At 42.2% G+C, this 25352-nt stretch overlaps 1 protein-coding gene across 1 annotated transcript in view; it reads left to right on the forward strand.

Moving 5' to 3' along the window:
- Positions 1-25352, forward strand: part of FRAS1 (Fraser extracellular matrix complex subunit 1) — a 441423-nt gene that overhangs the window by 174165 nt on the left and 241906 nt on the right. Inside the window, exons 6-14 of the mRNA XM_024754112.1 lie at positions 440-573; positions 8655-8738; positions 10424-10525; positions 10825-11016; positions 15692-15781; positions 17544-17579; positions 19208-19355; positions 20787-20930; positions 22444-22578. Of these exons, the coding sequence (XP_024609880.1) occupies positions 440-573; positions 8655-8738; positions 10424-10525; positions 10825-11016; positions 15692-15781; positions 17544-17579; positions 19208-19355; positions 20787-20930; positions 22444-22578 (1065 nt within the window). The remainder of the gene's footprint in view (positions 1-439; positions 574-8654; positions 8739-10423; positions 10526-10824; positions 11017-15691; positions 15782-17543; positions 17580-19207; positions 19356-20786; positions 20931-22443; positions 22579-25352) is intronic.

Consider the following 25352-nt stretch of genomic DNA (forward strand, 5'->3'; position numbering starts at 1 on the left):
CAGGTGCCCCGGGTCCCCCCGCTACTTGGTGCTTAGGGTACATGCACTCCCCAGGCACCCACACCCAGGTCCCTGCTATGGTTGGAGGGTGGCAGCTTTCACTGGGCATGGATTTGGGGTCAGGCTGCTGAGAACCCAGAAGGCAAGGAGGCAGCGGGGAGGCAGGGCCACGCATGAGTGAGACCCCAAACCCCTAGCACATGCTACCTGTCGCACATGCTACCTGTCGCACCAGACTTCACTTATGAAACTCAGAGAGAAAGTTAAGAATTCCATACAGTGACTGCAGAGCAATACCCCGAGCACGGGCCCCCGCTGTTTGCACTGCGCCCCTGAGCACAGGGCCCTGTGTGACTGCACTGGCCGCACACGCATGCAGTCAGCCCTGGGATCAGCAAGTGCAATCCCCCCAGTAATTCTTATTGCTCTGACCTTCCAGAACCCTGTTCCTACGAAGGCCGTGTGTTTCAGGATGGGGAGGACTGGCCATTGAGTCAGTGCGCCAAGTGTGTGTGTAGAAATGGGGTCGCCCAGTGCTTCGCAGCTCAGTGTCATCCTCTGTTTTGTAACCAGGTAAGGAAGACAGCCTCAGAACGGATCCTTCACAGGCTGTTAACTTCACTGTTCAGGAACTTGGAGTCTCTTCTGAGATTTTGTCAGGCAGACCTCGGAAGTACTGAGAACAAGAAGCAAAGGCGGTTTTATTTTCCTTATACTTTTAGAGACCACCCCTGAGAGATTTCTTTTACCCTTAGATGCTACAGATAGGTCTAATTACCAGCCATTTAGGCTAATTGTTACATAATGAAACTGAGCCTTCAGGGTACACATAAAGAAGCCCGCCAAACTCTAGTTGCAGATGTTCCAAAAATGTGAAGCGGAACATCTGGAAAATTCAGTAAGATGATCAGCGTTGTTATTGTTTTTCAATGCATAGGTATAGCCTGCTTTTTAAAGACATATGCGTGTCTTTGAACCTGATTATCCAGATGTGCCTTATTTAATTTTTATTAGATAATGATTCAAATTATGAAAGGATTTTCTCCAGGGAGGTTTAAAATAGGGGGACCTTGTTCTTCATTTAAAGCTGGTCTGATTTTCACAACATTAGGCTCTTCACACAGATTTACAATAGAAAATCAATTGCAAATAAATTTGGTGTACATGGTATTTTATAGTTTTTTCTTCTTCCAGTAGCTCCTATGGATGTTTCTTAGCGGTTGACAGATAACCATGAAAGGAGTTTGCCTCCAGTTGAAAAATAGCTCATTTTTTGATCTAAGAAAAAGCTGGAAGCCAACATTCAGTTGATACAGAGCAGTACTTTGTGTCAAATAAAACAAAATCAATAACATGGCATACTGTGATAATTGGGCAATATTTTTAAAGGCAGACAAAAGGCAATTAGGCAAGAAATGCTAAATGCCAAATAAAGGGAAAATGTATCAATTTAAAGACTAGATTGTATTACCCACACTACAGCAACTACTGCACACATGTCGCACCTCTCAATTCATCACAAAGTCTTGTCCTAGCTTTCAGATTACAAATGAGTTTCTTGGTAGAGTTGCATAATATCTTACATTCAGAAGATATTGTAGTGTTGGGGCATTTTGATTCACACATTCCAGGCTTTAGTCCCCTTGTGTAAGAAGGTTAATTAAGCAGTTTGCCACCATTACAATAAGGGAGGTGGGAGGATGGATAGAGGAAACACTCCATTGTGAATCTTCTGCTTTAAGTCTTTAAAAACTTAACCCTGACTGCATATCAGAGGTTAGCTTGGAATAATTGAAAGTACTGGTTCCCATTCTAAAAAAACGTTAAAGATAAATTCTGGCTTCTAACAGTACTCACTTATAGTTTGCATTGTTTAACTTAAAAAGATGAAATTTGTTGCCATACTTTAGAGCTAATTGCTATGCAAGCATTCTGAAGTCTTGGAAATAGATTGATCTTAATCACTCTTGCATCAAGTCTATAGTTTTGCCTTGACATTAAAAAATACCCAACTGGGCTTCCCTGGTGGCGCAGTGGTTGAGAGTCCGCCTGCCGATGCAGGGGACGCGGGTTCGTGCCCCGGTCTGGGAAGATTCCACATGCCGTGGAGCGGCTGGGAGAGGCCACAACAGTGAGGGGCCCGCGTACCGCAAAAAAAAAAATACCCAACTGTTAGACTATTTAAACCATTTTTCTTGATTTAATATCACTATTAACCATTGGGTGTTCTGATGATATAAAGAGGTGCTGTAGAATTAGCACCTTTGTTGGAAACATTCTCACCGCCACCATCTGGGGGCATATATTATGTGCTAATCATTAATTTTAAGAGCTTTTAATTTGCGTAACAACCCTGTGAAGTAGGAACTATTATTATCATCCCACGTTATAGTAGATAAAACTGAGATACAGAGTTTAAATAATTTGCTCAAGGTACCACAGTTATGAACTGTCATTGCTTCTAACCTAGGCAGTGATACATGACAACCTCAACAGACCACACCTGACATATTTTTAACCATTACACTGTATCGCCTCCCAAAATGATGAGTTACATATCATTTATGTATAATAATAATCACAAAACAATAGTTGCTCACATCATTGAGCATGATTGCAAGCCTTTTATATGTATTAACTCATTCATTTTTAAAAACTCATTCATTTAAAAAAACACAAGTTCATCAGAAGAAATGCATTTCCAGGTGTTGAGCTTTAGAAAAATTTGATTTTTAATATAAAGTTGTTTTTTTTTTTGTTTTTTTTTTTGTGGTACGCGGGCCTCTCACTGTTGTGGCCTCTCCCATTGCGGAGCACAGGCTCCGGACGTGCAGGCTCAGCGGCCATGGCTCACAGGCCCAGCCGCTCCGCGGCATGTGGGATCTTCCTGGACTGGGGCACAAACCCGCACCCTCTGCATCGGCAGGCGGACTCTCAACCACTGCGCCACCAGGGAAGCCCATAAAGTGTTTTTTAAATTGTAAAGGGAATCTGTATTCCTTAAGGAAAGTTTGCAAAAAGCGGAAAAGCAGAGAAGGAAATGATCTTCCATATTTCCACCATTCCAAAGGATCACGATAGGATTTCTTTTGGAATTCATTCCAATTTTTTGGTAGGCAAATGTGGATATATTTGTTTGCATAGTTATAATCAGATGTTAGGAGTTAGTGATCATCTCTGACAAAAGGAGAAATTCCTGTGTTCAAATGAGGGGTTGCTCCCTTAGTGTGTGATGTAAATGCATGCTGAAATTGCTTGCCTTCAGCTTCTGTCCAGATGCCTTGTGAACAGAGCCCTAGCCCATCCACATTTTTGTAGGCTCATTAAAATGTTCAGTCTGATGAGAGTTCTTCCTGATATTACTATCACCAATTTTTTTTAGTACATCTTTATTGAAGTATAATTGCTTCACAGTACCTTGTTAGTTTCGCTTCACAACAAAGCGAATCGGCCATATGCACACACATGTCCCCATATCCCCTCCCTTTTGAGCCTCCCTCCTATCCTCCCTATCCCACCCCTCTAGGTCATCGCAAAGCACCGAGCCCATCTCCCTGTGCGATGCTGCAGCTTCCCACCAGCCAACTATTTTACATTCGGTAGTGTATATACGTCGATGCTACTCTCACTTTGCCCCAGCTTCGCCTTCCCCCCCCATGTCATCAAGTCCATTCTCTATGTCTGCCTCTTTATTCCTGCCCTGCAACTAGGTTCATCAGTACCATTTTTTTTTTAGATTCCATATATATGTGTTAGCATATGGTATTTGTTTTTCTCTTTCTGACTTACTTCACTCTGTATGACAGACTCTAGGTCCATCCACCTCACTACAAATAACTCAATTTCATTTCTTTTTATGGCTGGGGAAAATTCCATTGGATACATGTGCCACATCTTCTTTATCCATTCATCTGTTGATGGACACTTAGGTTGCTTCCATGTCTTGGCTATTGTAAATAGTGCTGCAATGAACATTGTGGTACATGACTCTTTTTGAATTATGGTTTTCTCAGGGTATATGCCCAGTAGTGGGATTGCTGGGTCATATGGTAGTTCTATTTTTAGTTTTTTAAGGAGCCTCCATACTGTTTTCCATAGCGGTTGTATCAATTTACATTCCCACCAACAGTGTAGGAGGGTTCCCTTTTCACCACACCCTTTCCAGCATTTATTGTTTCTAGCTTTCATGATAATGGCCGTTCTGGCCGGCGTGAGGTGATACCTCATTGTATTTTTGATTTGCATTTCTCTAATAATTAGTGATGTTGAGCATCTTTTCATGTGCCTCTTGGCCATCTGTATGTCTTCCTTGGTGAAATGTCTGTTTAGGCCTTCTGCCCATTTTTTGACTGGATTGTTTGTTTTTTTTATATTGAGCTCCATGAGCTGTTTGTATATTTTGGAGATTAATCCTTTGTCTGTTGTTTCATTTGCAAATATTTTCTCCCATCAATTTTTTTAATACTACAATTTTCCCATTCCCAATATTGGTTAATCTAAGTGAATTGAACTTCATCTTCAGAGTTTTTTAAAAAAGATAAAGATTGGTATGTCTTCTGAGCCACCAAGTGTTTGAGAATTATTTTCTATTGTGCCTACATTCATGAAAGACAATTTGTAGGGGTCTACAATTTAAGGAGATTATAATCTTTTCCCATATCAACCCTATAAACTCTGTTCCATTAAATTCTGGAATTTAGTGCCATGGAGGAATCTGAGGTTTTTCTGCTTTCTATTCTGTTATATTCAGCTAGTTTACTCTGTTGAATTCTTGCAGGATGTTTCTTCATCTTTATATTTAAAACATTTTCCCAGGATATTTCCAAGTGAGGTGTCTTTTCACATAGTTTGCCTAGAATACTGTGAAGCCCTTTCAGTCTATATTCCAGGTGTGAAATGTTTTCTTTAGTTACGGCCTTGATTAGTCATGTCTGTTCCAATTATCCTCATTTCTTCAGAAACACCTATGATTCTAAGATTGCTCCCCTGCCTTGGTCACTTTCTCTCTCATCATTTTCACTTTTGTGTCTTTCCTCTGCGTTATGGAGAGAGCTTCTTGAGTTTGGGTTTACTGCCTCCAGTATAGATTTTAATTTGATGATTTTCCTTTAATTTTCTTTTAATTCGTCCTTATTTCTCCTATCACTGGTTCATCTTTTTTTAACCCCAATGCTTTTTCTTTCTTTATCGCTTCTTCCTTCTATTTAATAAAGACTGCATTTTCTTCTATCTTACTGAAGTTGCAAAATGGCTTTTAAATCTTTTATTTTAGATCCTGCAGTACTTAGTTTTCAGAAATCTGTTCTTTCTGTGCATCTTCAGAATGTTATTACTTTCTATTGCTCTTTAGAGTTTTTCCCCCAAGTTCTTTTCTTTCTGTTTACTCAGCCTTGGTCAAGAGAAATCTGTCCATACCCAGTGCTTGAAAGCTGCAAGGGTAAGCAGCCTGCCCTTGGCTAATTCCCTTTCTTGGATCCATAGCCAGGTGCTAAGAAAGGTGCGTGTTTCCTCGACCAAGGGTCTGGCAGGTTTTCATTTAGTGTAGCTCTGTTGTACTGAGATCAGATACTTTTCTCTCTCCACTGCCCAACCCTCTTACATTTTGAATTCATGAAATGTAAAACTGTAATCCCCAATTTGCAAGGGTTCTCGCCATGTTTCTCGGTGACTCTGTGCTTTACATTTGGGTGTCTTCTTCCCCACTTTTCATCCAACACACATACTTCCCACTCTTTTTGTTTTGTTTTCCTTTTTTTTTTTTACATTATGGGCTCTGATTAGGTAGAAAGACATCGAGGGAGTTGAAAGGCTAGGATGGCACTCTAATGGCTTCAAACTGCAGTGGCCGCACACTGAGGGAACAAACCCGTGTTGTGTTTGATATTGGAAGGCAGGGAGTTGGGAATAAATGATGGTTCCTATTTCTGTTTTGGTTTACAAAGCAAAGAAAGGCCACAGAAAGTCTTATGGTCAGTGGGACTTCCTCGGCAATGGTAGGAGGTTGGCTGTTCTACTTTATGGTGGTAGAATTTTCATCTCATTTTTATACCTTCAGAGGTGATACAGGAGAAGATATTTTGTCAAGAGCTCTGAGCCATAACATACTATAAACTTTGTCATAAGTACTTTTATTTAAGGAATATGGAAAACCATAATTCAATCAGTTGACCCTCGAGCAACGTGGTTCGAAATATGTGGATCCACTTATATATGGATTTTTTTCAATAGTAAATAGTACACGATCCATGGTTGGTTGAATCCACGGATGCGGAACCACAGACGTGGAGGAACCGTGGATACCTAGGGCTGACTATAAATTATATTCGGATTTTCAGCTGTGTGGAGGTCAGCTCCCCTAACCTCTGCATTGTTCAAGGGTCAACTATATATCCTTAATGGTGGTCCTACCCGAAATTGTAATGACATTAATCATACATTATTTTGGCATTGAACTCCTGTGATGACTGAGGGTACCATATTAGACATGGGGTTGGCAAACTTCTTCTGTAAAGAGCCAGATAGTGAACATTTTCAGCTTTGTGTGCCATATAGTTGGAACAGCTTCTCAACTCTGCCATTATAGCACAAAAACACCCGTAGATAAAACGTACATGAATGGATGTGGCTGCATTCCAATCAAAGTTTATGGAAATTGGTGGTGGGCTGGATTTGGTCATCCGTCCCTAGCGTACTAGCCCCTGGGTAGTCTCTAGGTTTGGAAGGGCAAATCTACAAAGACCAGAATAATAGGGTTCAAGTGTATGATAGCCACAAAAATGTACAGCTAAAACGCCTTTCCCGTTTCTCTAACCCACTTTGCTGCTCACCTTCTTCTTACTTGCCTCTCCAGTCCTGCTTATAAAACACCAGCCCAGATGGGATCTCAATTCTCAGTCAAGAAGTTCTCTCACGTAATGGGATATTTTCTCTTTAAATGCTTTTCCTCCCTGCCCTTTTTGGGCTCTGTTTGTGAAGAAAGGTTTTGTTTCTGTCAATGAAATACATAATTATTGCCAGTAAGAATCGGAAACTTGATTTTCCTGTACCAGCCTCTACACAGGTAGTTATCTGCCACCCATACCTCCCACTCTCCAGTTGACTCTGCCCCTGTCCTTGGGTTTACTCCATGCTGGATAAGATAGATTCATACTTACCTCTGTATTTCTGTTCAAGATCTGTGATCATGACATTTGTCCCCTGTTTACTTAACGTTGTAAACGTTCATTGTTTCCTTCCATAAACTTACTGAATAGTGAGTATGACATCAGATATACCTTTATTTTTACTTCCTCACTGAAATTTCATTAAACTCAAGAGTTCTGAGGTCAAGAAATGCTCAATGATTTCAACGCATGTCCAATTTTCACATACTCTATTAAACATCAATGGTCATAATATTTTTACAGAATTATAAAGAAATAAGGTAACCTAAAGCAGAGAAAACAGTTGTCATGTGAATTCCAGTGATTCAGGTGTTTGAAATAAATTCCTATTAGATAGGAATGCATTAATCTAGCTGATCATGTATAATTCGGTTAAAAAAGCCACTAAAGCATGACTGGAACTTTCCATGAAAAATTAAGGTTACTTGACACCCCCCTACACACATGCCCCAAAGTACACCAGCCTTCTTTTCTTGCCGAGGGAATTCCACAGCAAACCATGATAATAAAATCTCATTCTCTGCTTTTTGTAAGAGAAAGTGCAGCTAACTGTCCAGGAGGTATCTTCTGTATAAGATCTACCACTTCTTAGTCACTGAAACTTGGTTTATTCTAATCCTCCTTCTCTTGGCTTTAATTTGCCTACCTTCCTTCCATTCAAAAGGCTGTGGTGATGTCAAAGTGAGAAGCTGATTCTTTGGCATTAACGAGGAGATTGTTGCTGTGAAAATTCTTAGGGCAGTGGTGACAAAGGGTCTAATATTCTGGGGGTGCAGGTGATAGAGCTGAAACTGTAGGAATAAGGCGGTAGGGGTTCTTTGGGCATTTAGAGTTTGTCACCCACATTTCTCTGCACTGGCTTATTCCTAGATATCTAGGGGCATGACTGATTTTTTTTCATGTTAAGGACCTCCTAATGCATACATATAAACGTGTGGATTCCCATACAGATGCAAAAGAATAGTGAGATAGTTTATCAAGGGAGGGATACCTTCACTTTGAGATTAGCAGTGACTCAGCAGGAGGTAAATGTTCTTAAGTGTTGAATGGTTGATGCCCTGAAGTCCCTCTGCCAACCATTTACTGTTACCAGGTCAGCTCTGTGACCTCGGACAAGTCGCACAACCTCTCTGATCTTTAATTTTCTTGTTTGTGAAGGCGGGATAAGAACATCTACTTTACAGGGTCACGTAAAACACTTAAAACAGTACCTGGCAAACACGAAGCACTATTATTGTTATTAGTTGTGCTTTTGTTTGTGCTTAGAAGTGGATGGGACTTGAGGAATGTGCAGACGTCTTAAGAGTCACACTGCCCTGAAAAGTGTTCATTCTTATCAAAGCACCAGGTGACTAATAGATATTAAATGAGAGGAAATTGCTGTTTCTGGAGGCTTGAGGCACGTGATTGAGTTGGCTGTGAGTGAAATTTTCCTACTGTTGTGGATTTTATTAATACTGCCTTTTGATGGACTGCTTTTGGGGTGTCAAGGATGAAACTGTGGTCCGAGTCCCTGGGAAATGCTGCCCACAGTGCTCTTTGCGATCCTGCTCTGCAGCTGGCCGAGTTTACGAGGTAAGCTTTGATGTGCCCCATGTAGGTGTTTTGACATCCATTCTTACACATCAGCCCTCTGCCCTTCTAACCACCATATCTCCCCCACCCACGTCTGACTCTTTGCCAGGATTAGTAACTCAGTTCATAAACGGCTTTTTTCTTCCCTTCATGGGAAGCCTTTGTGAAAAAATTAAATCGGAGGGGATTAGAAATACAAAAGAATGTGCTGGCAGGTGGTACCTGGTTCATGAACCTTGGTGAACTTACTGTTCACACATCTTGAAGGGAAAAAGGACTGTCATTGGTTACTGTCAGTTTACACTTATGTTGGAGGCTCTGGGAATGTCTGCCTGCTTTGGTTGGCTTTTATGCACTGATATCCAGAGACAGTGTCCCCCTGCCTTACAGTGGGGTTGGGAGCATGGGAGTGGAAGGTGCGAGAGAGAAAAGGGCAAGAAGCTGGGGGTGGTGGACCCTGAAAACTTGAAAGTACTATTGGGGCAGTCTAGCTAACTACCCAACACATGGTAGGTACTAAATAAAAGTAAGTGCAACAAGTTGAATGAATGAATGAATGTTCTGACTTGGGAGTGCCTAGCTGAGGCAAAAGAAGGTTACATTATTCAAAAGCAAAGAATATATAAAAAATTAACCCATCTGCTTCCCTTGTTTGCTGGTCATTCTAAGGAAAACCAAATAGAAATTGGGATTTTTGACTCTCAATAGAGAATCTGGAACTGAGTATTAGGGGATGGATGACACAAATTCTAGACGGGTCCCTTGAAGTATAAATGAAAATAACTAAAGGGGAAAGGATTTTTGTGTATATTAGATCTGTGCTGTCCAATACAGTAGCTACATATGTGCTAGATTAATTTCTTCTGGAAGAGAGAGCCTCTATACCTGTTATGGTGTCCTTGGCTGCAAGCAACAGAAATGCTCCTCTAAAAGTAGCTAAAATGAAACATTTATTATCTCATATAACAGGAAGCCCAGAGGTGGGACAGTTGCAGGGTTGATCAATCCAGGTCTCAATGATGTTGTCAAGGGTTTTCACTCTTCTGACCTTGCCACCCTGCCGTCCTCAGCATGTTGGCATTTGCTTTCTGTCTTGTCACCTCATGCCCCAGTGTGGCTTCCACAGCTTCAGGCAGATTGTCCTCAACCAGTCATGACTAAAGCCTGGTGGAAGAAAGGGGTGGACTTTTCTTCCTTTATGGGGGAGAAGAGTCTTTTCCTCAACCCCTACTGCTCTAGCACACTTCCCCTGAGGTCCCCTCCGTTGGGACTGGGACCAAGTCTGTGCACTGGCTGCAAGGGAAGCTGGGAACGTGAGTGTGTAGCAGTGAGAACTGGGTCTCCCAGCAAAGGAGAGCTAAAGAATGACCATCGAGTAGCCAGCAAACAGGGTCTTCCTATTAATCTTGAAGTTCCAGGCCCTCTGTGTGTCTGGCAGAGAGCAGGCCCTCAAGGCATCTGTGGAATGAATATACTTGGATGCAAACGAATCCCAAGTTCTCTTTGGACATGTATTGACTTCTTTTCTTAGAGCCTCTTCTGCCTAGATGATATTATTTTTCAGGAGTACATTTGATGTGGCTCAGTTAAGAACTATGGTAAAAAATTGTGTCACGTGCCTTGTGTTTCTACTTGATATGTGTGACATTTGATTTTCCACTTTTTTGTTTCTTTTCTTCACTCAGCATGGTGAGCAGTGGAGTGAAAATGCCTGCACCACGTGTATATGTGACCGGGGTGAGGTCAGGTGCCACAAACAGGCCTGCCCTCCGTTAAGATGCGAAAAGGTATTTGAGAGTGTGTAGCTTGATTTTTGAACCTTTATTCGGGGTCATTTAGGAAATGCATTTCTTAGTCCAGTGTGTCCTTTGAGGGAATCAAAAGTTTTTATGATGCTCGGAAGCAGGAAGGACCTGCTTCCCAGGAAGGAGGGGGAGGGGGAGGGGAACGTGCCTCAGCTGGGTCAGGTGGGGGAAGAAAACAGCACACAGAGTTGGTGTTTTATGTCCTTCTGCCCCATCAGGTCGGATGTTTTCGCGCCCTCCTGACCACTGCCCTTTCCCTGCCGTTCTCTCTGTTTCCTCAGGGTCAGAGAAGGGCTCAGCGTCATGGGCAATGCTGCGAGGACTGTGTGTCTCCTGCTGGAAGCTGCTCGCATGGGGGGCTTGTGCGGTACCAGGATGAAATATGGAAGGGCTCGGCCTGTGAGTTCTGCACGTGTGACCGTGGCCAAGTGACCTGCCGGACTGGGGAGTGTGCCAGAGTGGAGTGTGCCCAGGTAAGAAACGAAGGCATCTCCTTTTGGACTGTAAGGCTGTCTCCAGCGGGATGGGTGGTCCCTCACCTGTCCCTTCCCTCTCGGCAGCAGAGGGGACGACCAGGTTGAACGTTCAATTTCAAGGAGGCTTTTAGCGTGAGGCTTCTGTGGTGTAAAGTAAATGCCACTCTTTGTTTAGACTGATTTGGATCAGCCTCCTGGAGCTTTTAGCTCTCAGTGCATCTGGTCAGATGGGAAGCCCTGAGCCAGAGACATGGACTGGAAGGGATGACATGGGACATTAGCCTATCAGTCAGCACAGCTGGGCCTCACTGCTGGTGGCCGCCCAGCTCGCTCTGGTTGTGAAACAGAGTCCGCAGGTGCTCCGGTGGCCCGGCTTCTGTTGCAGGCCCCGCTGACAGCGTTTAGCAGAGAGGAGAGCCAACACCTAGAGGCTGCTCCTGTGAATCCATCGGGAAAGAAAATGAAATGTGTTTTTGTCATTGTTTTTGTTTTAAAGAGACAGGGAGGGAGACCTCATACATAATTAACTCTGTGGACCTCTGTTGACTTCTGCTGTCTGCAGAATTTCTAGAATCTTCTAACAAAGTAGGCTCTGTTTGGACTATAGATGTATACTGTGGGGAGATGGCTTTTTTTCCCCTTTGCACCCGATTTTGATCCGCTGTACAACAAACTGCTTTTAAAGCTGTGTCCTTCTCCCTTGGCACTCCTATCTGCCCCACCAGTTTCCCGCGGCGTTGTGAACTTGAGTCGATGAGGGAAACTTGGACGATCTGAAGCGCTGGGTGTCTGTGAAGGCATTTTTCTTTCTACTTCTCCCCCACGCCTCAGCTCCTCTCAACACGGTTCCCGAAGAGGAACAGCCATTCAAACAGGGCTGTCAGCGACAGAGTTCTTTTTCATGTTGCCTTCTACTTCTGTGTCTTGGTAGAGCTGAGACACATGTAGGTAAAGAGGGTCCTGCTTTTTTTGCAGATTTATTTCCCTCTACGTGCCTTTTCATTGCTTTTCTTTCTTTAGGTCAGGGGAATCAGAATGGTTGGATGAAGATGAGAAAAACCCTAGTCAGGGCCCTTTTCTGTCTCCCTCGCTCTTGGGCTGAGGCTGAGCTTCCTGGCCTCGGCAGTCTGCCCAGGGGATGCTGGGTTATTTCCAAGGTTTTAATGTGTCTAATATCCCAGGGTTTATGGAAAATCTGGGAGAGGGATCCTGGTAGGGTGGGTCCTTTAAGCCACCTATTTTCAGTCAGGTCTAAACAGAGAGTCTCAGGCACAGAAAATAATTTGGCCCGCTATCCCCAATGTAATGCATTTCCAAGTACCTGCCAGTCTTCCATGGCTCCTGCCTTTGGTAGCATAAGCCAGTTCCTGTCCTCTGTTCTTAGGAAAATGGGGAGCAGCTGCTTCAGTAAGTGGAAAGGGCCTCTGGGTTCCCCAAGCCACCCCATAGCACTATCTCGTCCCAACTCATCCTCCTCCCAGTCTTATCCATCTTCTCTCTCTTTTTTTTTTTTTCCCGGTATGCGGGCCTCTCACTGCTGTGGCCTCTCCCGTTGCGGAGCACAGGCTCCGGACACGCAGGCTCAGCGGCCATGGCTCATGGGCCCAGCCACTTCACAGCATGGGTTATCCTCCCGGACTGGGGCACGAACCCGTGTCCCCTGCATCGGCAGGCGGACTCTCAACCACTGCGCCACCAGGGAAGCCCTCCATCTTCTCTTTTATGAATTGAGGACTTCTAATGCCTTTAGTCAGTCTATTTCTGCAGATTTTGAATCAACTAGCACATACCCATATTTTGTTTTAAGGCACTGGGTTCTAAACTGGATATACTACCAGAGGTGAAATTTTAACCAGAATTGAATCTTACACAAATATCCCTTAACCTTCCTTCTGTGCCATACTTCTGTAAATAGCTCTGGCTAATGACCTTATGAAAGCCTGGGATACTAACTTCCTAACTTCCGCTTGGCTTGGAGATAAAAAGATGAATAAGGCACATTTTAATCTCAAGAGTTCCCAGGCTTTGGTGGAAGTCAGATACCAAAACAGAAATTATAATCTGCAGGGGCGTCAATGGTTATGAATTAATACGAATTAAATGCCTCAGGAGCACCTGGAGAAAATGGCTAAATCTGCCAAGGGGAGCAGTGAAAGTACGCTCCTAGTATTTTTATTCAATTCTGCCCTACTTTCTGCCTTTTCTAAAATATATCAAGATCATTTGATTTCTCATCTTGCATACGAAAGGTGGAATAAGTCTGAGTGCGTCTACATCCGCAAAGGTGCAGAAAAGTCAACCTCTAGAGAAAGAGGCAAAATTGTACCTCTACGCCATCGTAATCGTTGTTGCCCTGTCATCAACAGCAGGTTCCGAATTGCACTGAAATCAGCAAACAGTTTTTCTTCGTTAAAAAAAGGAGAAAGTGGCATGAGCCTTGTCTTTGATATATAAAACCAAATTCCTGGACTTGGAAACATAAATCAACAGTAGAATAGTGCAATATGACGATTTCCATGTGTTTCTATATTTAGTATGATCTTTGAGCGTGAATTCAGAAGAAGAAGTCAATTTACTTTTTTTCTTAAGAAAGGACTATTAGCTCGCATTCATGTATGAGGGATAAAGTGATGGGGGGGATCCAAGCTTGTGGCAAAGTGCACGGAAGAGGGTAGGCATGCCGTAAACGTGAGGTGCCTTTCCTTTCTCCAGCAGAGGGAGATTCCTGCAAAAGAGTGTTTTCTTTTCCAATGGGCAGCTTAGTGGAATAACAGGGTCTTTCGTCTGATGGATGAATGTTGATGTGATTCAGTGGAGAGGGGTTAGCGAATTCCATCTGGCCTAAGCAGCAGAATCCTCTTAGAAAGAAAAAAGTTAGCTTTGTTTCACAAAGCAATTTTTCTCAAAGCCAAAGTCAGATGCTAATTAGAGCAAGCTCCCCACCACAGTGAACTGATGCAGGTTGGGGCATCCAGATGTCTATAAATAGCAAATCTATTTAGAAATTCCTACCTCACCAAACCTGCATCCTTGTTCCCCAGGAGCAGGGCTTGCTGTTATTTACAGCAGCATTTGAAGACTCAGAAAAGCTACCTTCTTTGCCTTATCCGAGTGATGCAGGGTCCATTTTCAGTTCTGTCTGTAGGTATTGTAGCGGGCACTTAAGAATCTCTCATGCATTTCGTCTTTAATAGAAGTACACATACTCTGTCTTGTTTCAAAACATTGTTTTAAGTGACTTAGATTACATGTTTATAAACCTCTTTATATGCTTTGAAAGCAAATTTCACTGTGTTTGTGGGTTAGGCCTTCACTACCAGCTGGTTTGTCACGTTTCTGCAAAACAATTTATATGTAAATACGTCTGTTCCTTACAGCACACTCTGCTCTCCGTTGGCCTCTGGTTGGCATGAAATTTTGAGGAACAGTGATCTATCTAACTCCCTCCTTTTTGAAATAACTTTTCACATACTATAAAAAGTTACAGTCATTCATATATTTTTGTGTTTCTTTTAAAAGGGATCTTTTCCTTCATTAAAATAATACATATTCATTTTAGAAAACTGAAGGCTCAAGAGAAATAAAAAAGAGACTTTAAAGTCCATAATGCTACAATTCAAAGACAACTAATGCTTTTATTTTATATTTTTCTTTAGTGCACAGCGTTTTTAAACATAAGATACTGTGATTATTCTCTTTATGCAATTTTACATTATTCCATTTTTACCTATGATGGTTTTTGCACTTCAAATGTAATATAAATCACAAATTAAATAATGTCTTCACGTAAAGAAACATCACCATCTTTTAGGAAGTAGATATATCTTTAGAAAGTGAAAAGTGCTTTAAAGAATACTCTTTAGCCTATAGATATTAGATGTTAGTATATTTATATGAAAAATTGTAAATAGAGGTTGTATTTTTAATAGCAGCTTCCCCGGGAGGTAGGACTACAGTGACATTATGTTTTCTAAGTTATAGAATTCAGAATTATTTAATTTTTTATAGTAAGCATTTATTATTTGTGTAAAAATAAAAAATTTGAAATGATTGATGTTGGGAAGTTAAAATGATAACTTTGAAAGTTTAATATCTACCTTCCTAGTGTGGCATGTCTTTCCTTCCCCTTATAATTTTTTAAATAGTGATTATGTGAACTGGATAACAGTTTCAGAATATTGAATAGAAATTAGTCTTCTGCTGCTTAATTTATGCCCAGGACTTCGTCTGTGCATATAGGGATGTGTCTGATTTTGTATTCAGGGGAAAGTGTTGGTTTGATTTGAGCACTGTTAATGAAACCAGCTCACAAGTTCAAGCCTTGTATATTTAAGGTAGCCTGATCCTTTTCTGAAACTCATAACTTTCCAAGACTATAACATTACTCTTGGCCATTCTTCTTCTTCGTGTGAATTCCTGGTCATGGGTAGGAAATCATGCACAAGTATCACCAGAACTGGAAAGCAAAAGCACTTGGAGGAAGGGGTGAGCTATATTGACTAGGCTTTTCATAGGAAGATAGCACAGGGGAGATGGAATAAGCCGTGGGCCAAAGGAGAGGGGTGAGTTAAGGTTTTTCATTCCAGTCAGGGAATTCAGCCGCTTCACAATTCAGCGCTGCTACCTGGAGATGTTAATTTGATACGTGCCTGTGCAACCCTTACTTCTACAGGGTGAAGAATTAATTCACTTAGATGGAAAATGCTGTCCTGAATGCGTTTCAAGGAATGGTTATTGTGTATATGAAGAAAATGCAGAATTTGTGAGTATCAGGCTAATAACCGAAGACTAACAAAAATTAATCATCCAAAACTAATTTAACAAGGGGGCATTTCCTTCTCATTTCTTTTACCCATTCATTTGTTTAACGAACGTGATTGCACACCTACTATGTTCCCGGAATTGGAGATACAGAAGCCGACACAGCATGCAGAGTCCCTGCTCTCAGGGAGTTTCCGTTCTAGCGTGGGGACACACACAACAAACACACGTGTCAGGGGGTGATGGGTGCTGCCTGGAAAACAGGGCAGCTGGGGAGTAACTGAGGGGGGGAGGTGCTCTTTTACCTCAGATGATGGGGGAAGTCTTCTCATGAGGAGAAATTTGAGCAAAACCTGAAGGAAGTGAGGGAGCGAGCCAGGGATATCTTGGGGGAGAAACATACCAGGAAGAGGATCAGGAAATTAAAAAAAACAGTGAAGCAGAAGTGTGCTTGGCACATCCAAGAAAGTGAGTTTGGCTGGAGGCAAGGAATGAGGGGGAAAGGAGTTGAGATGAGATCCAGCAGGTAGCCTGGACGCTGGTTTTACCCTGAGGCCGATGGGAGCTTCTGGGCAGTTTTGATCAGAACAGTGCTGTGATGGGGCTTACGTGCAAAATATGGAAGTAGGTGGTCCATTTAGAAGGTTTTTGCAATAGTCCAACTCTAAAACTCTATTAGCTAAAGCTTTATTTCTCCCTAAGTCTGTACTTTTTTTATTATATACCCCAAAGGAAAAATATTTATCTTAATCTCTTCAAATTTGCTCTATTTATATAGCCCTTATTTTCCACATGGGGCTCTTGGAATGTTGATAAATTCACTGTGTTCTTAAAAGTATGCCAGTTGATCATAAGTACAATTGCATCATTGACCAATCAAAAAGGGATTATAAGAATTAGGATTAGGTACTTTGATTTGTGAAGTGATTCCTACACCCTTTTTCCTCCCGATTTGGGTAAACTGCATCTGTCAACCGGCCCGTTTTTTGTATAAGCTGGGCATGTAGTACTGCATAGGGTTAACATTCAGGCTCTAAGTTCAAATCCCTACTTTGCCACATACGGACTGTGACCTTGGGCAAGTTACTTAATCCTCAGTTATAGAGATAAAAATAGTACTTACCTCATTGGTCTATTGAGATGGTATGTATAAACTTAGAACAATACCTGGCATATAAGAAAGCTTAAAAATGTGATCATTACTATGGTTATTATCATGCTGTTGGCATTGTTTGTTTCATATTGATATTTCCTCATTTAGTCATCCTTGTTTCCTAAGAATTTAGGAGATTAAATTCTGTACATATTGAACTCAAGTTTTCTCTCTCAATCTCTCTCTCAATATGAATTTCCCTGTCCATTTTTGGAGGTAAATTAAGCCCAGTGGAATGAAACAAAAGCAAGTTGTTTGAAATAAGCACAAATCCCCATGATGCTCCAGTACCATATAAGTTTCAAGAATTTGCTCTTATAAGCTTAGATCTCTTGACTGCAGAGTCCTTCGTATTGAGGGGAATTGAAGCCAGATACCCCAGCACAAAGTGAGAATAAGAACTCAAAAATATCCGCTAGGCATGTTGTCTTCACCTCATATTGCTTGTTTCTGATACAGATAGATTTTATTTCTACTCATAACCAGTGAATGAAATTGCTTGTTACTTGGCGAGGAATGGATGTTTCCTAATGAAAAAATGAAAAGATCAGCCTAATGGTGATTTTAGTGGTATAATAATAAATACGTTTCTGTTTCTCTCTGTTCCTAGATGTCCTCAAATGCGAGTAAAGTTAAACATATTCCAGTAAGTATAGATTTTTAGCTTGTACATAGATATGTATTAAATCCTTTTAAGCAATTATCTGCATAAACTCTCCTGGGGAACCTTAGTATTTTTAACAGGTATATTTGCTGACAGTGTGGTCTGGGATTAAGAATTGTAATGATAACCAAGACTTGGATTTATTGAACTTATCCTCCTTTCTTTTTTTCTTTTTTTTTTTTTTTGCGGTACGCGGGCCTCTCACTGTTGTAGCCTCTCCCATTGCGGAGCACAGGCTCCGGACGCGCAGGCTCAGCGGCCATGCCTCACGGGCCCAGCCGCTCCGCGGCATGTGGGATCTTCCCGGACCGGGGCACGAACCCGCGTCCCGTGCATCGGCAGGCGGAGTCTCAACCACTGCGCCACCAGGGAAGCCCTATCCTCCTTTCTTTAGCTTATTTTTTTGCCCCACGAATGATAATTAACACTTCTCCAACTACAAGCTCCTACACAGGTCCTTTCCCTTTCTTGTGATGATTTTCTCCTCAATTTTTCTGGCCTGGAAAACTCAGTTTACCCATCAGCACAATTTCATGTACTGCAGAGCACTGAAGAGAGAGCTTTTTGGGTCTGGGGTGTGTTTGTTCCCCAGGCACTACTGAGTGTTCATTCTCTCTAAGTTGTTTGCAGGACAACGTTGTATGATTTCTTTTGAAGGGAAAGTGCAAGCGTGTTTGTTCACATGAGCAAGCTTACAGTTTTTGAGGTTATAGAATAAGGGGGCCAGGAACCCAGTCTGCCTTGAAATGGAAGAAAAGCAATTCTACCTTCTCAAGATAATATTCCTCATTTTTCTAACACTGTCATTCACTGTTGCTGAATACTGTCACATTAATTGTTTGGAATGTTTAACATCAGCTGGCTTAATAAACATTTTATCAGAGCTTTATTTTCAAGTATGCTCTTCTATTCTGTTTTGTTTTACCTTTTCATCTCCCTAAACATTCTTGTAGGAACCTTTTCTCCTTTCTGTCTCCAGGGTGAATAGGACAGCAAGCAAAAAGGAATTGCTCTTTATAATTCACTTTGGACTCTCTCTCAAAGTACTAATGTTTATTACCATTGTTTCTTTGGCTGAAAAGAATATTCATGGCACATCCACAGCCCACTAAAAGTGGGCATGCAAGAGCTGTCATTTTAAAAATACAATGACCCTACTGTTACTCTTACTGTAAAAACAATAAGGAAATTCAGGGTTTTAAACAGATTCCTACTGTTATTATAAAGACTGTATTTAATGTACCTGCTAATCACTAGGTACATAGTAATCCCCTTTTGTGTGGTTTTTTTTTTTTTTTGCTGAGATAGGTTTGAGAAACAAGTGTTATATGCTTCCTGCTTATTCTGGAAGTTCCAGTATGCTTTCGTACTTTATCTTTCTGCCTGAGTTCTACATTAAAATAAACCAATTATAAACAAAGAAGGAGAGATACTACCTTTTTAAATTTAGAACTCTTCTACCACTGTCCTGTTTCAGAGTTAGCTTTGAGTTAGGTTTGACAAGGAGCCTTCACCTTGTCTCTTATGGAAATTATATGTTCTCCACCAGCGAACTGTCTTCTGAATCTTTGCACTCTGGTAACAGTGTCATTCTTTACCGTTTCCTGCAGGAGGGGGAGAAGTGGGAGGATGGCCCTTGCAAGCTGTGTGAGTGCCGGGGGGCTCAGGTAACTTGCTATGAGCCCTCTTGTCCTCCGTGTCCGGTAGCCACACTAGCTCAGGCGGTGAAGGGACAGTGCTGTCCAGATTGCACATCAGGTGGGTCCATGTCCAGTTTATTTCTGCTGAGATGTTTTTACTGCCAAAAAATTCAGAGAGATCTCCTCTCCTCCCACCCCTTGCTTCATTTTCTTTAGTCACCCACTGGGTTTGTTTGTTTGTTTATTCTTAATTTTTCTAACAAATGATGCTTTGTCCGTGTATTTGCCAAAGTCTACTGATTATGAGCATGTGACCTTGCACAAGTCATTGGTCCTCTCTGAATCTTAATTTTCTTGTTGATAAAACAGCCTTATCTACCTTGCAAAATTATTGTGAACATCAAATAACATAATATTTGACAACTTGTAAAAGCAAATATATGCATTAGGACTGTTCCATTGTTGAAGATAGAAGAAAAATTGCTGGAAGTTTGTTATGGACGTTCATTTCTTTAAGGTGAACCATTAAACAGATGGCTTTTGGAGTTCTCAGATGGGTTTTTGAAGTTTAAAGACTCATTAATTTCTTCCCAAAGAAAATTTTATCTACTTGTTCTGCAACTCTGCCTTCGAATCACCTGGGGTTGAATTAGTTCCAGTTAATAATTGTTGTCAAGCACTAAAGCTGCTCTAGCTGAGCAGTAATTTGCCTATAAGCTCAGTCTCTCTCGGAGAAGCGGCATTTCCTTCTATTCATATTTCAGAATTAATTGTTTTCATCCATGGGTTGCAGTTTTTCATATAGGCAGTTGCGCTTGTATTCTGGCTAATCAGTGTTTCTGTGAAGAGTTTACCATGGGAAAAGAATAGCAACTTTAGGGTTTAATTACGTTACCTTCACTAAAGTGGCTCTCTGGGCTTTCCAAAACAAATATTTAGCATATTATAATGTCCCATACCTTGAAAATTAGGTCCTTGGCAACTTCGAAAACTGAAAACGTCCTTTGCTGACAAATACCACTAAGTTCAGTGATGATCCCAATGACTGGGAATGAGATTTGAAATCTTGGAGAAAAAGAAGAAAACTGACTGTATTCTTTTAAGAAAATAATAACTATTTTTAAGCAGTGTAGGTTTTATGTCCTAACCTTTTATGCACATCAAAGGTTAAGAAGAACATTTAAGAAATTATAAATTATTGAATCTGCTTAAATCATCTATTCAGTATTATGGCACTAGTCATTCCTCTTTCTAGAGGTATTCTAGGAGGTAGAAGCATTCAGTAGGGCTAGTTTGGTAATGTTTTTAGCGTCTTCACTTTAAGGAGACAGGAGACAGGAGACAGTGATGGTATTTCAGACAAGGAGCAATTCCTTGAAATCTTGCATTGAGATCAGTTTTGCTATTTGGGGTCCTTTTTCATAGGGACCAGAGTTTTCTGTTCTCCGTGTTCTATACAGGTCCATATACCCCATAGATCCTTTGTTAGAAGGATGTAAGAGAAATCACGTGGTCTTTACTGAGCTCTCCTCTTTGTCCTTGATTGTAGTTCATTGCCACCCAGACTGCTTGACCTGCTCTCAGTCGCCAGACCACTGTGACCTCTGTCAGGACCCCACAAAGATGCTGCGGAACGGACGGTGTGTGCACAGCTGTGGTCTGGGATTTTACCAAGCCGGTGCTCTCTGTTTAGGTACGGCTCCAGGCAGACAGCCCAGAGGGGGACTGAGGCTCACTGGTGTCCAGGATGGGGTCATGGCACAGGAAATGAACAATTTCCAAAAACCATTAGAAGGGAGTAGTGTCATCCGTAGGCTACTTGACCTCTCTACTTGCAAGTCTCTTTCTTCTAACATTTGATGGGTGTTTCCAGGCTTCCCGGGGAGGTAGATGATGGCACAGTCAGATGCTTACTAGGTAGTCATGGCTGGATTTTTCACTTTTGAAAACTTTCAAGGGTAGTCATTGGGATGCTTGGTGTCAGTTATTAAAACCCTCATATAGGGTCTTGCCTGGTGGTCCAGTGGTTAAGACTTCACCTTCCAATGCAGGGCGTGCGGGTTTGATCCCTGTTCGGGGAGCTAGGATCCCCCATGCCTTGCAGCCAAAAAACCAAATCATAAAACAGAAGCAATATTGTAACAAATTCAATAAAGACTTTAAAAATGGTCCACATCAAAAAAATCTTAAAAAAAAAAGAAACCCTGCTATAATCCAATATAGAACTTCAGAGTTGACATGAACCTTCGAGATCACTTATGAGAACTTTCTCATTTCGCAAATGGGAAATCTGTGGGCCAGAGAATTAGCTGGCTTGCTTAATATCACACAGATAGTTGGTAACAGAGCTTATCTCTTGTGGGTTACCAGAGGATCCAGAATGGGTTCACGTGCAATCAGAATTCTTATAGTACATCTGGGAGGGAGCTCTTACCTGGGAGAATTTGGCTTGGTTGAGGCCAAATCATGGTTACTTTTTCTCCTATCTCTGACTCGTGGGGTTAATTATCCATTTAAGAGTGTGTAGGCTCATATCCTGGCTGTGAGTATAACCTCTCTGTGCCTCAGTATTCTTACCTGTAAAGTGGGGTAATACCGGTACCTTCCTCAGAGGGTCTTGAGAGGATTACATGTGTCAATACATGTAAAATGCCTAGAATAGTGTCTAGGATGTAGTCAGGCCTCAATAAAAATCAACCGCTTTTATTATTTTTGTAATTATTCACTTCTCCCTACTCTTTCTCCTGATTCATAATCTTCAGCCTTTTTGGAAGTTATTTATATCTCTGCCGTAAGGGATATTCTTGTAAAATGGTTGAGTGAGAAAGATATTGAGGGCAATTGGATAAGAAGAAAAGAGCATAGACCCCTGAACCTAACTGCCTGGCTTCCAATGCCAGCTTCATGTGACCTTGACCTCGAGCAGGTTACTTAACCTCTGTGAGTATTAACATTGGGATTAATACTCTCTACCTCATAGAGTTTTTGTGAAGATTAAATGTATTCATATATGTAAAGCACTTTGCCCAGTGCCTGGCATGAAATACGTGCTACGTAAATGAAGGCTCTAGAGTTCTTTTCCTGCCTGTTTTGTTCTCTGTGTCTCCAGAGCCTCAGAATTGGGCTGTGTAGGAATTGGCACTGGGTGGTGCCCTCGAACTCATCAGAGATTCCCTTTCTCTTTCTCCCAACCTTGTCCGAGTCAGCCTGCCAGCCTCAGTGTTCCATGTGCACCAGTGGGCTAGAGTGCTCGTCCTGCCGGCCTCCCCTGCTGACGCAGCATGGCCAGTGCGTGTCCACCTGTGGGAACGGCTTCTACCAAGACCGCCACTCCTGTGCAGGTAATCACTGCCTGGGCCACAGTCGGCCGGGCCACTGAGAAAGCCATCCCCTGCCCCCAAGCCATCTGGGGCCACCCAGAGCTGTAGACTCCTTTCTTGCATGTCCTTCGTTAGATGTTTAGAAAAATCATTTGGAGGGAAAATGGTGAAAGAGAACAAGTGCATTTATTCGTCAGGTGTGCAGGCCGAATGAGCTCCAAGGTCAGGTGAAGGTCCTCTGTGGAGGAGGCTGCTGGCCGTCTCCACTCCAGGTCGTGGTCATAGGCAGAGTCCACGGGACTGTGGAAACCATCTTGAGAGGAAACACTGGTACTGTGCATGCCATGCAGATGTGAGCAGAGCGGGGCCAGGGGCCACTCGCATTATAGATCTCTTTGAGATCTATAAGAATTCTTCTATAACTCTGTATCCCCAACATCAAGGGCTGCACAAAGAGTTCAGATTTGTGCAGCGTTTGTTGAACAACTGTTTGAGGAATGAAGGAATGTCCTATCCCTTGGTGATCCTGTAGGACCAGTGTTTCAACAGAAGTCTCAGCCATAAAAGAGAAAAGAACCCTTAATGTTTATTACAATCATGTTCTGTTTATCTGGTATTTTAGAAAAGGCTCAAAGTGGGTGCATACAAACACGTTTATAAGTGTCTAATGGTTTGGCAATTTAGGTAAACTGCTGAAATTTCAATTTGATGAAATTATTGAATGTATTCTTTACTCCTTTCTTCTATACCATCAAAGAGACCTCCTGCTAGCACTCCTGCGACAGATTTGCTTTTGAAAGGGAATTAATTCCCTGTGGATTTTATTCTTCCCTCCATACCACCTCCCCTCTACCACATGTCCCACCTACACGTTTACTTTTATCTTTTCCTTTCTGGCCACTTTTCTTTCTCCCAAGCCCAGTGTTTTAACTGGTGATGTTAATGCTGTTTCAGGGCACTTTGAAATGGGTAATGTTTCATTTGATTACTGGTTTACGTAGCTGACTGCTTCCACATTCCATCCACATACCCATACACAAATGCCTTAGTAGAAAGTTGCTGGGAAAATTTGTTCATGCTCCCTCCAGGGAATTAAACCAATTTGCTTTAGTTCAGCCTGGTTGCATTTTTATACATAAAATGAGAAGAAAAGAGAGAGCAAGGGGAGAGAGGGACGAGGAGAAAGAGAATGATCTTAAAAATTAAAGATAAACTTGTGATCAATTTCCATATACTGTTTCGACGCTGAGATTGCACAAAAAATCTTTCCTCGTAAATAAGCTTTCTCATTGTCGGAACTATTTGAAATATTTGTGCTTGCACCACTTTTGGTGACTTTTCCCCGTTGACCTTAGAATTCGGTCAGTGAACCAGCGCTCTTCCAGAAAGTGCTAAACTTTTCAAAATGAGCCTGCCATTTTATGGTAACGACAGGTTGTTTTGGACTGATTCCTCCTGGCAGGGTCATTTATGTTCTGGCTGGCGTCAACTGGCACTTTATTGACCCATCAAAACCAAAAGAAAGTGAACGCTGTGCTGAGGAAACGCATTACCAGAAATTACCTGACTAATATTCATGCTCGCTATGTTGAATACAAGGGAGAGTGAGAAATTTGGGGCAGAGCCAATTGGCACGTAGACGCAATGACTCTTCAATGAAAGAGTCGGAGCAGGTAAACCAGGGAGGGGTGGAAGAAGGCCCTGAGTCCTGCCAGAGAACTGCATCTTTAGGGCCCTTTATCACTGCCACACTTCCCCTGAGATTTTTGGTGTATACACACATATACACATACGCTTACAAATGTGTACACATGTGTGCATATATTAATATTATTGTTATAATCTTGTGCTTGATTAAACTGAATAGCATTGTAAATATAGATCACATTTTGTGTCCCATACCAGTCACTGCTTCATTTCCTCTGCCTTCCCCAACTTGAGAGTTTGACGCTTTGATCACTTTACCTGAAGGATCAGCACCACCCAGTTTTTTTCTTTCTTTTTTTTTTTTTGCGGTACGCGGGCTTCTCACTGTTGTGGCTTCTCCCGTTGTGGAGCACAGGCTCCGGACACGCAGGCTCAGCTGCCATGGCTCACGGGCCCAGCCGCTCCACGGCATGTGGGATCCTCCCGGACCGGGGCATGAACCCACGTCCCCCGCATCGGCAGGCGGACTCTCAACCACTGCGCCACCAGGGAAGCCCCATCCAGTTTTTATACCAGTCTAAATCGGACACCGGCAATGTGTAAGTTGCCTCTTCCCTACAGCAGGGAGGGCCAAGGAGTAGTCACCCTCTTAATGCCTAGAACCCACTTTTAGGCCTGGCTCTCAGGCTTCTGCCTTAATCCCTTTTGCCACCACCTGGATCTGGTCCAACATTCCTTCTTGACCCCATGGACACTAGGTCCTAGGACTGGGGTTCTCCTTTGGTTCCTGCCACCTGGTCTGTTGTGACCCTTTTCTAGGAATTAACAGCCCATCTCTTAACCCCAGCCTGATGGTCAAGCTTGCCCCATGTATGGATGTTCTTTGTTCCACCCCCCCAACACCACGTGACCTTGCACCCTTCCCCCATGGCTCTTAGGTACCACTTGTCCTGGACTTACTGTATTCTCTCTACCAGAGTGGTGATTTCATTACCTCTTCTTAGAAACTTTGGTATTAAATCTAAATCTAGATCCAGACTGAGCTCGCCCATCCTGAGAACATTCTTCCTTGCCTGTCTTGCCCCTCTTTTCAATCAACCTCTGTTTTACTCTGGTGGGACTACTGAACTGTACACACAAATCATAGA

This window comes from Neophocaena asiaeorientalis, unplaced genomic scaffold (genome assembly GCF_003031525.2).
Source record: "Neophocaena asiaeorientalis asiaeorientalis breed wild unplaced genomic scaffold, Neophocaena_asiaeorientalis_V1.1 scaffold148, whole genome shotgun sequence".
In the NCBI taxonomy this organism is placed as follows: domain Eukaryota; kingdom Metazoa; phylum Chordata; class Mammalia; order Artiodactyla; family Phocoenidae; genus Neophocaena; species Neophocaena asiaeorientalis.